The 16,414-nt window shown below is 41.1% G+C and overlaps 1 protein-coding gene across 1 annotated transcript; it reads left to right on the top strand.

The window, feature by feature from the left end:
* Window positions 1-729: 729 nt before the first annotated feature.
* Window positions 730-14,235, top strand: mpc2b (mitochondrial pyruvate carrier 2b). The gene is made up of 5 exons (XM_035394443.1): window positions 730-1,117; window positions 5,997-6,037; window positions 6,230-6,314; window positions 8,845-8,956; window positions 12,821-14,235. Exons 1-5 carry the CDS (start codon window positions 1,018-1,020, stop codon window positions 12,864-12,866), a joined length of 384 nt encoding a protein of 127 aa, XP_035250334.1. The 5' UTR covers window positions 730-1,017; the 3' UTR covers window positions 12,867-14,235.
* Window positions 14,236-16,414: the final 2,179 nt, after the last annotated feature.

Below are 16,414 nucleotides of genomic sequence, written 5' to 3'. Positions count from 1 at the left end.
ATTTAGTACTCTAAATTACTTTATTATTTAGACTTTTTAATGTTTGTTATAAATAAATATGGATTATATAATTATGCCATCTGGGATTAGTAATTAAGGCAAATTGTCATTTGGATGGCAGGAGCCAGGTTGTAAAACAAGAACTGTCAGTGCAATTTATTGCTAGATACAACCATCGTCAAGTAGTACCTCGAAATTTCATTTAATAACTCAATCACTGGTTAAACGTATTCATTACTTGTGTGGGATAGCGCCCTGTATCCATCTAAATAGTGAACTACTGGTGTCTACTGTGCTAAAGTGTGAACAAGAAGTGAGAATATATGATGTACATAAACTGTTACCTACCAGGAACGTTTGATACACTGTATTTGTAGCTATGGGAAATCTTGGTAGTTACACATTGCATGGGCGCCTATCTAATGACGTAAAACTACGTAATTGTACTAGTTTGTTCACGGGCATCAGTGCAGCGTTTGTGCTGCGCAGACCCGCTACATAATTTATTGAGGATCATCGTATTACATGCGCGGATCATTGTGTCAATTAATCCACGTAATATAAGGATTCGAGGAGTATGTGCTGCATAATTTCATTTCTGCGGAAGTAGGCAGTATTTAGGCTAAACAGTCAATTGATTCAACCAATTATGCAGAGGGGGATCGGCCAAATTTAGCCAATCAGAGGGTAGGTTTTGAAGGTTGGTTGCGCCGTACCTAGAGCAACCTTGCTTTGCGGAAACTTGCTAGATTTGTGAGAACATTTTTCTTGTGTATGGGGAAAGTGGGGGGCGGTAGATTTACGAAGGTCGCTGAATAATAGGACTGCACCGGGCAAAGCCGTTATAAGGAAGACCTTTTTTGTTTTCCGTGCAAGGGCATACCTTGCATCGAGGTTATCTTGACTCAACGGTGCTGGCTAAACAGCTTAGCTAACTGGTGCACTTGTCAAATCATCGACCTTCAGCGTTCCGGCTAACGTATTCTCTACTAATTCAGTATCATACAGCCAGCAGACATGGCTTCGGTCGGATTGAGAGCCTCTTACCACAGGATCCTGGATAAGGTCGAGCTTATGCTGCCGCCCAAATTCAGACCCATGTATAACCATCCAGCAGGTAATAAAAATTTGACACTGATTGCTTCGAGCAGTTAGGTACCACTGCAGTTTTGAATCAGCATTTTTATGCTAAAGCGCGGTCAAAATTGCTGTTTGCTATGTGGATAAGGACGTGGACATATAACGTTAACTTGTAGCTAGTTAGCCATCATTATGGGTTCGTTTTACATTTATCTCGCCGTCGACATATCAATCAAACTCTTTGACAGAAGAAATGGCTAATGAAAAGTACCATTAGCTTTGTAAGTAGGCAGCTAATGTAACGTCTATTGAAAGTAAAATGGTATGAGGAACCGCACAGACACCAAAGGTAACTTTTGAAGGCTAGATTGCTAGCTATGCTAGCCGGTTTTCTGTCATTTATGCTGTTTTTTGTGCTTTCCAGATACATTTGTGGAATATCTTGATGTGGTTTAGATGTTGCTTTTAGTTCTTTTATTCACGAATTAACTTATTTTAGTATGATTAAGTCATTTAAGAAAAGGGAGGAGAGATGTCACTGTTGTCACTGTTGAAACTGCTGAAGTAAAACAGAAGAGAGCAATGGTCTATAAAACAGAAGAAACAAGACTCATTACTCTTCTACAGGTTGTCAGTGTGCTGACTACAGTGTATGGCCACATTCCTTTACATTAGTTTAATTGAACATCACTTGCTTATCGATAGTCTAATCCCAATTGGATAAGGACAATCATTGATACGTTGGAATTTGTTGATTAATATGTTATAGTCAGAATAGCAAAGGTAAGAAAAGCAATGAAATTCGTAAAAATCGGTATAGTGCTCCTTGCGAAGAAACGGACCATATAGGCTACATTGTATAGAAGTTTGCATGGTGTAATATGTTCTGAAGTTTTTTTTGTTTGTTTGTTTGTTTTTAACAATGGCATTCCAGAAGCGAGTGAACAGGTTTTACGAAGGATGCATCAGCCAATGACAGAATGGTTCATTGCCCACACCTGTATAGTAGAGTGGAAATTAATGCTCGGAAGTTCATTAAATTTCCTGTAAGCCGTAGTGCAATAATTGTTAGTGGAGGGGCTGTTACGAAAAGAAATGCTTTAAGAAGCATTTTGAAAAATGTTCTTTTTGAGCGATGTTAATATATTTGTGGACAATTGGGGTGAATGAGGGCAAACTCGTCATCATGTGACCGAATGGCCAGACCCAGGCCGACTCCCCACATTCTGATTGGTGCTCAATGGTGCTTACTGGATCCCGGCTGCAGAGGGCAAGACCTCTTCCTTGAGAGGAGCTACAGTCAGCAATCAGTCCAGCGGAGCCTGCTCATACAGCTGTTATTACAATTCCATAGAATAATGTGCAACATTGAAACCGGCAAATTCAGAACATGAGTTTGCATGAATGTGGCTGTATAAATATTTAACTGCTGACACCCTACTTTTTATAATCTCATTGCAATTTAAAAGATCATTCCATCGAAGATGGTCTGAATTGTAGCATAGGTATGATGGGTCAATGGCCATTTTAAAAGCCCAATGAGACGTTATTAATACCAGTACAATGGTAGATCATAGTAAATAGCTGCAAATAGATATGTGAATATTTTAATTCCATTGTCATTTAATGCCATTGCAAAAAAAAAAAAAAAAAAAAAAAAAAAAACTACCTGGGGTTAGAACAAGCTTACTGTAATAGTTAAAACATACAGAGAAACCATCACGCTTTCAGATTTTGAATGGGTTGTGAAATCCAAAAATAAATAAATAGAGCCTACCCAGAATGTTGAAATGCATTGTAATTATGGTTCATTTTCACAAAATGCATCCTAACTGTGGCTCATTTTCTTTCTTGGCCGCACACACAGCTGTGTTTCAGCACCACAGCTGTCCTCTGTCTTCCGCACTGCCATAGTGCCAAACTATGTTCATGTTTTTCGCCTCTGTCGGCAGTAAACGTCCTTCTGCTGTGATGTTTAGCCCCCATTTCAGCAAACTGTGCCGGACACATGTATTTATTTTGTATAAAGCTTCATTTCATTGCGTAAAGCGAATGTGAATGGACTTAATATTTGGCAGGAAGTCAAGAGCACAGTACGGTCTATATTTTGTTCAGAGGCCTCTAAGATGCATCCATCGCAGCTAATTAAACGTAGCATTATCAAACGGCCTGTAGTCTTGGCGAGATGCATTGGATGAGCTGCCAGAGCTCAGCTCCAAGTGCCAATGCGCTGGTCCGCGAGTTCTGGACACGGGAACAACCACCCACTTCCAGGAAATAGAATTGCAGGTGTAATCCATTGCTGAGCTTCAGGAATAGGACATTTGAACCTGACACCAGTGGCTTTCTCTGTACAGTCCACTTTAGACCTGACCTGGAATTAACTTCTCAATCTCCCTGCATTACGCAAACCCTCATTTGCTCTCTGGTTCTCTCTGTGGGATTGTTGAGTGAACGGATAGTGGGAGGTGGCGTTTTCGTCACGATCGTGCTGAAGGCCGCGCTGTCTTCGTAGCTGCGGTAGACGCGGGTTCCTACCGTAACCGTGGAACATAATATTCCCAAGGTGTGTGGTGCGTCCCCTGACCATTGTTTGTTTCTAACGCAAACGCTTGAGTGAACATCGCAAGGGCACCTTGGATCGAATGAGCAGCGGTGGCTACGAGACACGGTGGCCCTGGAATCTCATAGGGATGTTTCGCAGGATCCCTTCTGTTGGGGTAGGATTTATTCAAAGAAAAAGTTCCGGAAAGTTCCTTGGTAGATTGTCAGGTCCAGCTTAGTTTGGGTGTAGAATCAGTTGGCATGTCGATTTTATATGTAGAAAAGGTTGATTAAGCTAGGTTGTAGGTGTGATTCTTATTAGCTATCTAATGTTAAAACTCAACCCTTTGACTATAACATTTCCATCTAGTTAGCTAATTTAAGATAATTGATAGAATACAACATACAACCTGCAGAATATCAAGATTACTTGACAGGCAATACATTCCTGTGAAAATCAAGTAAACAGGAAAAAAAGAAAAGCACACCATGGCAGTAATATTTCTGATTCTGTCATCAGTTAAATTATGTCACTTGTGTATACTGTGATTGAAGACTGCTTGGTGTAAACACAGTGTCTCAATGCTAAGACATGCACATTTAAAGCAGTGCCCCTCTCCCTTGCTTTGCCTGGTCACATGCATTTCACACTTCATAAATATTTGTGTGTGACTTCTCTGCGCAGAAATCAGGTTGGAGCAGTTGGTTTGCTGTAGTAATGGAAATTTCAACTTTGTGCATGCATTCCATGGCCAGGGATGTTAAAGTTCACTTTCTGGGTTATTAAAAAATGATTTAAGTTTTAGCCCCTTGCCTTTACAATGGCAGGTATAGGGCATTCTGGGATTTGTGGTCTAAAGAAAGAAAATATGCTTCAGGTAGGCTAACTCCAGAGCAGCTTATACAGGAATATTGATTGTAACTGCTGAAGTATACACTGCTACCAGTGACATAAAAAACACACAGCATTCATTATAAATTGATATGGAGAGGGATGCTTTTTCAGTAACCAAGACTCCCATGGGTTCTTGTAGGGTGCAAACCCTGTATTACAAAAAGTGTGTGTTTGCCCATAGTGCTTGATGGTGTGTGATATTCAGCTGGTTTATACATTTCCCCAATCTTTCCTGCACCCCCTGCTATACATGTCCCATACAATGAAAATCCACACTCTGTTAATAAATGTGTAATTACATAATGCATTCAAAGACTTGAGAGTTGTTTTCAGAAACATGTAATCCGCAGTAATAAACTGGTTCATTACAGTGTAAGGGTCGATGTTTCAGTCAAAGAAATGTATTGTTTTACTGAAGTCTTTTTGAAGTTATTCATTGACAGTAGTAAGTAATAAAACTTTGAAAACTTTCTGCTTGATGACCCTTGAAAAGTGTCAGAAGTTTGCATTTGATGTGATGTACGAACAATCCTGAGAGTCATAACAGGTAGTTATACTTAGTGACCATTTTTTAGGTTCACCTATCTAGTAGCAACCCCTGATTCAACAAGGTTCTAGAAACCTTCCTTAGGGATTTTGGTCTGTGCTGATTTGATAGCATTACACAGTTCCTGCATGCTTTTCTGCCACACATTCATGCTGCGTTCCTCCCATTCCACCTCATCCCAAAGGTGATCTATTGGGTTGAGATCTGGGGACTGTGCAGGCCATTGGAGTAAACTGAATTTACTCTCATTTGTGGAGTACATACACATTTAAAAAGTTAGACTTATTGAGGTCTATTAAATAAATATTGTACCCAATAATGTACTGTATGCTTGTACACACCGGGCCAAGTTACTTGAAACAATTTAGGAAACATTGGGTAGCATTGCTTTGGAATAGAGCTCGTTTAATTTGTGTGAGCTAAGATAACCAATACTGGTTCATGCGACTTGGTGCAATTTTGATATCAATACTTTTAATGGCAGGCCTAGGTTTGAATGAATGACTTATAGACAGTGCTTTGTATGTGTGAGTAACTTGGCATTTTTTTACGTTGAAAATGTGCTTTTCATCAGATTTATATATCACTATAGTTAGACTGCTTTTGGGACAGCCAGTGACCAGAAAAATACTTCTGTTTCTTTTGGTTTTCATTGACCATACAGTATGTGTGGGAATACAGCTCAAAATAAAGCTCATACGTCTGAGCCAGTGAGGCTTTCTCAGTGTGAACACCAAGGGAAGTGTTGGTCATTCACTGGCCCTTACAAACGCTGATTGGTAAATACCTACTATTGTACGTTCAGCTGTGCCTTTTCTTTGTTTCTTACAGCTAGCACTATTACTTCACAGCCACCTGTAGACCTTTGTGCGATGGCAAGTTTATTCCAGTGTATTTCTTTTAATGTTGTATTTCTTGCTTTCTCTGCAGGTCCAAAGACGGTATTCTTCTGGGCTCCAGTGTTTAAATGGGTAAGGATGGCCACTGTGTACTCTAGTTTACTGTGTGACGTGAGGTACCTAGCAGTTGCGTTTTGCGGCGATGGCCTCAGCTGAGATGCTTTCTAATCCATCACCCCCTGACTGAAGCCTGTAACGGTATTCTGTGTCTGAAGACTCCACCTGTCTCTCTCACTCATTGGCTCTTGCTGTCCTCCTCCACAGGGCCTGGTTCTGGCTGGGCTGGCTGACTTGGCTCGGCCTGCAGAGAAGTTGAGCACTTCCCAGTCCGCGGTACTTACTGCCACAGGTGGGGCACTGGGGACTGGGGAATGGGACGGGACGGGCATGTTGATGGGTTTCGGTCCTGTGTCTATATTTATGTAGTTTCTCAGCTGTTCATCTGTATAATTACCTTAGCTGATGTGCGGTGAGCTTTCTGGCGCACAATGGGTGCCGTGCATCACCCAGGCGGGTGCTACACATTGGTGGTGGGGGAAGTGAGTTCCCCATCATCACTGTAAAGTTCTGTATAAAATGCAATGATTCAAGGAATCGGAACAGCAGGGCACTGTTCAGTTCCGGAAGACCCACAGGAGCTGTGTGGAGAATTCCGCTGGAGGTTCTGGACACTGAGGCCTGCATACCTTTCACTCGTTGCCCATTTCAGATATTCTCTTTGGCCTCGTGTTCAATCTCTGCTGTTTGGTTTCCTTGTGTTAGTTTGATACTGTTGTCTCTACGTCAAGAGTCACAGCTCTCCAAGGGTTTGTTTTATCTGGTGACATTGCAGAAGGATTTATCCTTAATGACCCTTTTGAATGAGTTCAACTGATATCCTTAATTGTTCTTCATATTTGTTCTTAACAACGCAAATTTGGGCACCATTCTAAATTCTGAGTGGTTGTGGTTTAAGGTCGCATTCGATAACCACAGGAGAAACTGTTGGTGGTAGACAGCATATCTGACTTAGGCTTGTAATGGCCAGCTGAATAGTGTGTGCAATGTGTGTTAAACTCACACTCTCTGGAGTTTGATCTAATAGTCTAGGGAGCTGTTGGAAACAATCTCTAGCTCCTACCGATACATAAAATGTAAATTATATATTTAACGGGAGCAATAATTTAGAGACATTCCGGTGTTTGCACTTTAAAGAGAGTAGAACATTCGGCTGTGGCCCTCATGGACCAGTCCTGGGCATCGGGGTCAGATCAGGACTGGCATGGCTTATGATGATGGGATGATGTTGAAGTCACACCTAATAACACCGCTGTCCTATCAACAGATCCGGTGTTGACTCATAATCCTGCCAAGAGCAGTCATTTAGCTGCAAACGTCCTTTTTTGTACTCTTAGTGAAAGGAGCCAGCATTGGCATTGGCTCTTTGGTCCAGAAGACGTTTTGCTTTGGTTTTTTCTGCCACTTCCCCACTTTACATTTGCCCCTCTTGGTAATCTAGATCAGCGTTTCTCAACCTTTTTCCTTCCGCAGCACACTTGACAAATTTACAGAATGTCATGGCACAACACTCTCTAAAGCGAGCGACGTGCTGGCGTCGATGTTGCACGTCAACAGTAGGCCTAAATGTTCTTTCAGGGTTTTAGATTAAGCAATATGCATTTTAATTGCATTTTCTTTTGGCTTTTGTGAATGTGATTTGTTCATTTAAGTTTTTAAAATTCGTTTGAACATAAAAATGTTTTCAAAAGGATCTTTAGCAGGGCACACCTGACCTCGCCTGACGGCATACCATTCTAGTGTGGATCAACAAGGGTACGGTCATCCTTTTGGGTTCAACAGGGTCAGACTGCTCCAGAGCCAATGCCCGTAGTGACAGACTTGAGCAGTCTGACCCTGGTGAACCCAAGGGGAAGTTAATCAGTTAATCTGGCCTATTACTGGGGGAGATGTAATGGGGGAGTGTGTGTAAGATGCTATATTTGACTTAGCAGACCACTGGAGAGCAACAGTCAGCCAAACGGGTATTTCTGCAACACTCCAGCTGATTAGCCCCAGTCCAAACTCCAGCTGGGAATGGCGCTTTTTGGTACGGCAGTCAGTCCACGTCACAGTGGCCAATGGGAACGTGCGCCGCAGCAGGTCACAGGAAATATTCCAGCGCGGTTTGTTGCATTCGTTTTGCATTGGATGCAGAAGACTTGAGTATTAAAAACCGAGTTGCTGTAGAAATAAAAAGATTTTCTCTTTGTCAACAGACCGTAAAAGGTCCCCCTGATTTGAATATCTGTATGTTCTTTAATTAAATACCAAATAAGCTGCCTATGTTTACAGGCTGTCAGAGGGCAAGCGGGTGAACATATTGTCCTCTGTGTGAGGGAGCTGCCCCCAGTACAGCCCCCAGTGAAGCAAGCGCTAACCAAACTGTTCTCTTAACCTCTAGGTTAGGGCTGTGTTTGCACTAGGAAATCAGCTCAGCTGATGTTCAGGCACGGTCCTGCTCTGTCCATGGTGGGCCGTGTGACATTGTGATATCTGCCTGCATTTTGAATCTCAGTTGGGACATTGTCTCGGATTACAGTACGTATATTTTAGGGTGGCTTAGGTTTGATCCTGGATGGCCACCGTCCACTCAGTTCTCCAGCTCTTTGTTCCAAGAATTCTCAGCTGCAGAGCTAGACTGGTTCTGCAACCCTTGGGGGCGATGATTAAGTGTTTCTCTTCACTGTTGTTTCCTGAGGGGTGGGGGGGGGGGGGGGGTTGGGGGGGGGCATGTGTTTAAGGAACATAAGAACTAGACTGTCCCGTTTGACAGATTTCGGGCTGTAAGGAAATGCATTCATTTTGATCTTTTGGCTTTTCTTCTCGGTGTGGCCAAACAGGGCTGATATGGTCCCGGTACTCCCTGGTGATCATTCCAAAGAACTGGAACCTCTTCGCCGTCAACTTCTTCGTCGGTGCTGCTGGCAGTTCCCAACTCTTCAGAATCTGGAGGTATGTGAGCGCCACCTGTGGTCAGATACATTAATGGCCACCTGTTGAAAGTTTCCCCCCCCCCCCACCCACCCACCCACGTGGCAGTGTGTAATGTTCTTGATACTGGGCTATGGGACTGGTATTCACTTATGTTGTGATGTATGTTACCTAATCATCAACCTCATTATAAAAGTGTTGCAGATTGAACTGGCACCCATAATGCATCACAGTTTGAGTCATTCCAGGTCTGAGGAAGCAGGCGAGTGTTGTACTGGGTGGAAACGTCCGGAAAGGTGGCTTAAAATCACTGCACTCACCTTAGTAACACATGGAATATCGTAACCTGGAATGGCCTGGAAGTGTTCATTCCTTCTCTATAGTCTGTTGGGGCATCTGTAAAGTGACAGTGCACTGTGATGCTATGTTATCTCTTCAAGAGCTGTCCACATGGCTGCAAGGCCCCTCATTCTTACAGGAGGCGAAGGGAAAGGTTTCTGTCATCTGTAAGAACTGTAGAAGCGCACAGTATTCTCTCCCGCCATTTGTATTCACCTCCGCACAAGGAGCCGGTCTCTGAAATCTCATCCGTCTCGAGCTGTGTGCCAGGTCTGAAGATTAATTAAAGCAGGATTCAGTCATCCAGTACAAAAGTATTTCATTTACAGCCAACTGAGCTCTAGTGAAGCTCGAGTTAGCGAGGACGTTCTTTTCTGTGCAGAAACACAAAAAGATCTGGCAAGTGAAATAAGTTTCCTTTGGTACTTACCGCTAGAGCTTGCAGAATTAGCTGTTTATTTTCACCACAAGTTGTTATTTTCTAATTGCAGTAATACTGTTTATTTTGGATGTCATCATGTTGGACATCTCTGTGACCATGCAGCTGATTTCTGAACGGTTGGGTATTTCTGGCCTTAAGGGAAAACATTAGCTTCTCTAGCGTGTATCTGCCTAACCGCCTTCAATTATTTTCAGTGATACTTGCAACAAAAAAAGCAAGCTCTGCTAAAAATTTACACTCCGATTCAAACAAATCCAGTTTGCTATCAAAATAGAAACAGAAAAGTAAAAAACAAAAAAAAGGCATTGATTTTTGAATGTGTAGTTTGAATTGTGGAGGTAACTAAAAATGTCCCCCTATTTTTGCACTTTCTAACTCTCAATTTACCCTTGAAACAGCACATCCATAACAATGTGATGTGAGGATGTGACTGTTTCATGTAATTAAATTCCAGTTATTTTATGTAGTTTTAATCTAAGGAACACATTTACCTCTTAATTACTGTGGAGGACAAAGTGCAATCTGAAATACAGCGTGCAAGACCATTGTCCTTGTGTGGAATTGAGTTATTTGTTTAGGGGGCATGTCATGTGCTCGATTATTAAATTCCCTTATTGTCTCCGCTGCAGTACTGTGATAAGCACTATGTAAGGGTTTCACCCTGGGCAATGTGCACGACTTCCACAAACACAGCCCGTGATAATGTAACACACCGGCAGCCACTGGAGGTCCGACTGCTGTGGTCACTGTGTCGCAGATTAGCCTCCGGTCAAGCACGCCCAGGTTAACCAGTTACAGATTACCCTGCTTATTTTCTCCATGGTATTCCATGTATATTTATTACATTGTGATGCGTGTTTGTTCAGCCCACACAAAATGGAGGGTGGTGGAGGCAGGGTCAAGTTTTACTATTGAAGGGGAAAGCAAACTCAAAAGTGCGATTTTTTTTTTTTTTTTTCATCAAATAATTTGCCAGCAGCCACTTGATTGGTAGTAGGCTGTTGTGGGTTTAGAGAGGTCCAAGCTACATACTGCCACCTGCTGTTCAAAGTGAAAACTTCCAGACATTGCCATTATTGTTTTGTTTTTTTTCTTAAAATTTTTCATTCGCCACGTTTCATGTGATATTAGAAGCTATATCACAGGCTCTTTTTAAGCCTATTCTGGGGCCGTGTTCAGCCACAGGGCTGTAGTTTGGACACCTTGTGTTAACTGGTAGGCACTCACGCAATATATATTTTTTTTATTGCACAATTCCAATCCGGCAGAACACTGTCTTCTTTTAGAATGTGGACTTATGAACCTTCCAGTCACCTAATTCACTGCTCCGTTCCAGGGATGGAGGTAACGGGGTATAGCAGGGAAAGCTGTCCCTCCGGGCACGAGCGGGTCCATGGGGCCCCTGGAGGTGTTTGTGTGTATGTGTATGTGTGTGTGTGTGTGTTTGTATGAGTGTGTGTGCATGCACAGGGGGGCCCTTTCTCATTTTTTTCCCCCCTGCACGAATAATTTCTAGATCCAGCCCTGCTTCATACGAAGGTATTTGTTACCACAAGGTTAAAGGTTCTTTCGCTGACTGGGGCACTGCTGTTTTCTTTGGCAAGTCCGAGCAGGCGTCAGTAGATATCTGGCTGGAGTATATGCAACACTGTGAGCCATTTCTGTCATCATAGTCCTAGATAATGGCTTCTGTTTAGATAAGAGTGAGGAAGGTACTGGAGCAGAACAGTTTTGCTGGATTCCAAACAGTCGGTCAAAATCTAAAAGTGTGATGTGGTCAGAAAGGCAGGTCCACCGAGGGAATTATAAAGAAACCACAAGCAGTAAGGGAGAGCATTACTGCTTTAATAGAAGAAAAGATCAATAAACTGATTGATGGTGGCAGAAGAAATGAGACGTATCAGGGAACTGCCGGGGAATATGCAGTAACGAGGAAGAAAGTGGGGAATTTTCTCTGAATGACACCCAAAGGTGAACTTTGAGCGCAGTTTCCCCTCTTCAGTTGTGAGCTGAGCACTCAGCGCTCAGCACTGAGCAGCACACCGGAGAGGAACAGATGTGACAGATGCACGCCGTTTGCAGGATCGTTTATTAGAAAAATAATTTTAAAAATAAGAGAAAGGAACCTCAGCCAGTGCATTTTTTCCTTTGTGTTAGGTTTGTTCTTCAGCTGTCTTTACACATCGACACTCGGATATAGAGAAGGAGGCAAAGAACCGTGTGAATCGAGGCGGGTAACAGAGTTGGGTTTTAGTGCCTTGCTCGTCTGAAAGCTTGCAGACACTGCAGGCCTGCAGCCCTGGACCAGAGGAAGGAGGAGCCCCCTCCTTCACATCAAACCAACAGACCCAGACCAAGAATTCTTGGAAGCTTCTTACTATTTTACCTTTTTTTTTTAACAGAAACACGGGGGCATAGTCATGCAGTGAATAGCACTGTCGCTTCATAGCAGGAAGGTACCGAGTTTGAATCCCAGCTCTGGTTTCCTCCCACAGTCCAAAGACATGCAGGCTAAGCTAACAGACACACTAAATTACCCATAAGTATGAATGTTTGAGTAACTGGTGTGTGTGCCCTCCGATGGATGATCTGTCTTGGGTGTATTCTTGCCCAACTTAGCTATCAAAGAACGTCTCCAGTTCAGTTACTAACCAAGCCCACTCCCGCTTTGCTGTGCAGGGTGGTATCCTGGAATAATAATGGAATTGTTTGCTCATTTCACATCTGCTGTGCTTAAGCCCTTAAAATGTCCATCTGTTGTTTTAGCGTAGTGCTTTGAGATTAAAAATCTCTTTTACAAGAGCGTCCTGGCCGAGACAGGCAGCAGCACAATTAACAGGGTTGCAGACATAACAACATATAACAATTTACAATAAACAAAAATTACAGAATCACAAAATACAGTATAAAAAATATTTTAAAAGATTTAAAAACATTTTAAAAATATTTTTTTAAATATTTAGAAATATTAAAAAACATTTGAAACATTACCTGCCAAAGTGCCTGCTGGAGTGGATGATCTCACCAGCGGCGATCAGAGCTTTGGCCGCATTTGGCCGGAGGCCGGCGTCCATTTCACGCCCTGCATTCCTCCCTCCTCACAGGTACAAGCAGGAACTGAAGGCGAAGGAGAAGGAGGAGCAGTCCTGAGCCCTTCCGTCCCGCCCAGTCCCATTCTCCGGGCTGGACAGGGAGCCGTCCCCCCCCCGCCCCCCGGTGCCACATCCATCCCACCATCCCCACACACTTACCTTCCAGTCAAGCCGTGCCTTCCTTGTCAACAGAAAAGGAGTCCAAATTTGTAGTTTAGTTTTTGTTTTCTTTTTTTAGGTTTTTTTTTTTTTTTTTTTTTTTTTAAATGGAGACCATGTAACTTATCAGAGTTTAAGAAACTGCAGGTGTTTCTACAAGTTTATTAGCTTTCTAAACCTACCAATGTACAATTAGAGTACAGTAAAACCCTGAATAATGATCATGTGTTTTTTTTAAAAAGCATAATTTAACATGAAATAACTAATGTCTGATTGTATATTCAAGTGCTAATTTAAGAAGTATTTAACATGTGTCATGTTGTCAAGGGAAAGGTTGCTTTTCCCAGTTTTTCCTGTAGAGAATCCACCTCACTGTAGGTTCTTTCTTTTTTTTTTAACAAATTAAATGCCTAGTTTTGGCTTGAATACTGTATAAGGAATGTCTCCTAATAAATTTCAGAATGGTTTTGATTTGATCTTTCTTGTTTGTCAGTTTGCTATTAATTGAAAGGTTGGGGTAGTCTGCATTCTAACTGAATTCATGAACATGAGTTTGCCATTACTCTTATTTTAAGTGGTACCAAAAATGTAAAAAACAGTACATTAAAGTCTGCGATCCACTCTGTCAGACATTCCTGGCTTCTAAACTGCTGAAAGTACTGTACCTGTAATATTTATTGTTTATGAGATGAGGCTGTAAAGATATATTCAAAAATTGAATTGAATTTATCATTCTGCATTTCATTTATATGTCTGCAGTTGCTCCTGTGATCTATGAAAAATGAAAAAGTATATTTTTCCCCAACAGAACAAAAAAAAGTTTTATCACAGTTGAGTAATGAAATGCTCGGACTGGTATAAGCCTGCCTTTCTGTTACCGAAAGGGTGGTTTTATTCTAGACTTACAGTAAGGGGGTTTGTTGCTTATTATTCAACGAAAGCAGTTAATACATATAAACATAAGCTTTTTTATTTTTTTATTTTATTTTTTTTACTTTTTCCCAGTATTGTGTTGTAACTGAGACAAGTGCATAGCAGTAACATACAGTATAAACATGTGTCTTGTTTATACTCAAAAGTTATTCAGTAAGACTCCACTTGAAGGATAAACGTCCTTGTTTTAATTTTAGTCCTCTCAGAGGCTGGGTGAGATCTGGAAGGGGGACGATGTGTTCCAGGGGATATTACATCTGAAGCCAGGTCCACTTATTCTGGGAGTACACTCCATGTTTCCAGTAATCATAAAACAAATAAACCATTCTGACAGTAAGTCCTTCCGGTCCTGTCATTTTTATCATGCTGATTATTTCTGGTCATTTTAGAGCATGTACTTTTGCATTCTATCACAAACATAACATTTCCATATGTAATATACCAGTTCAGTAGTTTATGATTAAATTGCATCTTTTTCATGGTGTTATTTAAATATGAAACCTGGGATGCAGGCTTGCTTGGTTGAATTTTTTGTATTCTCATCACATTATTAGTATAGTACAGTTCATAAAACTGATATTGTAAGGCATGAGACAATGCTACCTAAGGTACACAGTCACGTTACTAACAGATCTCTGAGAACCAAACTGCGAGGTCTTGCGTGCAGGGTACCTACAGTCCACACCGCAACACGCTGTCCATTGCAACATTTTCAGTCAATTTTACAAACAAAATGACCTGTGATGATAAGAGCATTTCCCACTGCAGATCCTTTCATTAACATATTTTTAAAAATACATTCATGGTGAGCTATACAAGATGACATTACTTAGTATCAATCATAAATGCTAAAACGGGACACACAAGACTATGATTAACCCCTGTTTCGTCACAAGGGATGTTTAGCGCAGAGGAGAAGGCAAATATTTTGTGAAAAGAAAAGCATGTGCGTATGTGTGTCAAAAGTCACCATGTTCCACAGATTACAGAGTCCAGCACTGTCTAACCCTCCCTTCTCCCTTGAGTCCCTTTTGGTCCAAATACGGGGTTTGCCGTATGCACAGGTGAAAAAATATGAAAATATTATGCATGGAGTGGATCATGATTCATCTGCAATGAATCGATGGGTGAAGGATATTAAAATTAAATGTGTTTTTTAGCAAATGTGTGTGTTTGTATAAACTTTGATTATATCTAATCCATGTACTAGGCCTACACAACCTAACATGCTCATAATTTAGCATAATTGTACATTAATTCCAGTCATACTTAACAAATAACTGATATATGAGATAACGCATTTGCAAATAAGTTGGACCATTAATGTTCATTTATTGAAATTTAAACTCAAAAGTGATACATGGCACAATTAAAATAATTTTTAATTGTTTTAATTAATCTCTTGTGTGAGTGCAGTTTAATATATATTTAGATTTTGGTCCAGAGACTGGATCTGAGACACTTCTAGAAATAAATATTTATATTATATTATTATTATTATTATTATTATTATTATATATTACATGCATTTAGCAGACGCTCTTATCCAGAGCGATTTACACAACTTTTACAATGTATCCATTTATACAGCTGAAGCTGGAGCCTATCCCAGCGTGCATTGGGTGAAAGGCAGGAACACTAGACAGGAAGCCAATTTATCGCAGGCTACACACCATAGACTGTATAAAAATAGGCCCGCACACCATTCGCTCGCCATTTAAAAGCATAATTTAAAAATTAAAATAAATGCATTATTATATAAAAATATGACTTAAACTAATTATTGTACACATATTCGCTTAATTCAATGTCATTTATTTTCACAGTACGTCGTGTGATATTTGATCGTTTTTGTGAGTGTGTTTACAAACCACTAGGTGGAAGTGTAGCTCCACCGGACTGAGCCACCTAGACTCAAGTCTTCTGGTCGAAGAGAAAGAACTTTGTGTGTGCGCTGCCGTCAATTCCAAACAATACTCTATGTTTGAACATCTGTAGTCCGAAGTAAATTAGAACAAAAAATACATACATTCAGCCGATGGTTTGGCTGGTTTATTTACCTACAACTGATGTGCCTGTGCATCAAGTACAGCAGCGCACCACGCCTGGACCCGTTTGGTTTACGTGCCCTAAGGTACCACAAACTTGCATAACGTTAGGTTGCAATTGTTAGGCAATGTTTGATTAAATCTAGCAAGGCTATGATGGCGTGCTTAGATAATTAATGTCACCTCTACGTTTTGATACAATCAAGTATCTATACAAGTGAATAGATGCAATAGCTCCCACTGCATTGCGAGGAAGCCTGGAGGCCTGTAAATTATTCTCATATTAAGTTCTGATGGTTAACAACTATTTCTGGTTAATGTTTAAAACGATTTAAAAACGAATCATTAAATAATCCCTGTTTTATTTTACTCAAGAAATACGTTCTTATCCCACTGTTTGGAAGAATACTCGATTGGGATTGGCTGATAATCGTCAACTGTTTGTACTTTGTGTTTGAATCTGAAC

Source organism: Anguilla anguilla, chromosome 15 (assembly GCF_013347855.1).
Source record: "Anguilla anguilla isolate fAngAng1 chromosome 15, fAngAng1.pri, whole genome shotgun sequence".
Taxonomy (NCBI): domain Eukaryota; kingdom Metazoa; phylum Chordata; class Actinopteri; order Anguilliformes; family Anguillidae; genus Anguilla; species Anguilla anguilla.
The sequence above is the reverse complement of the archived record's forward strand: the minus strand, read 5'-3'. Positions and strand labels throughout refer to the sequence as shown.

Bases quoted from the DNA above. Each gene is read 5' to 3' on its own strand.
- mpc2b (XM_035394443.1), top strand. From the start codon at position 1,018: ATGGCTTCGGTCGGATTGAGAGCCTCTTACCACAGGATCCTGGATAAG. The intron at 1,118-5,996 runs GTAATAAAAATT...CTTTCTCTGCAG, and splicing joins CATGTATAACCATCCAGCAG to GTCCAAAGACGGTATTCTTC. The intron at 8,957-12,820 runs GTATGTGAGCGC...CCCTCCTCACAG, and splicing joins CAACTCTTCAGAATCTGGAG to GTACAAGCAGGAACTGAAGG.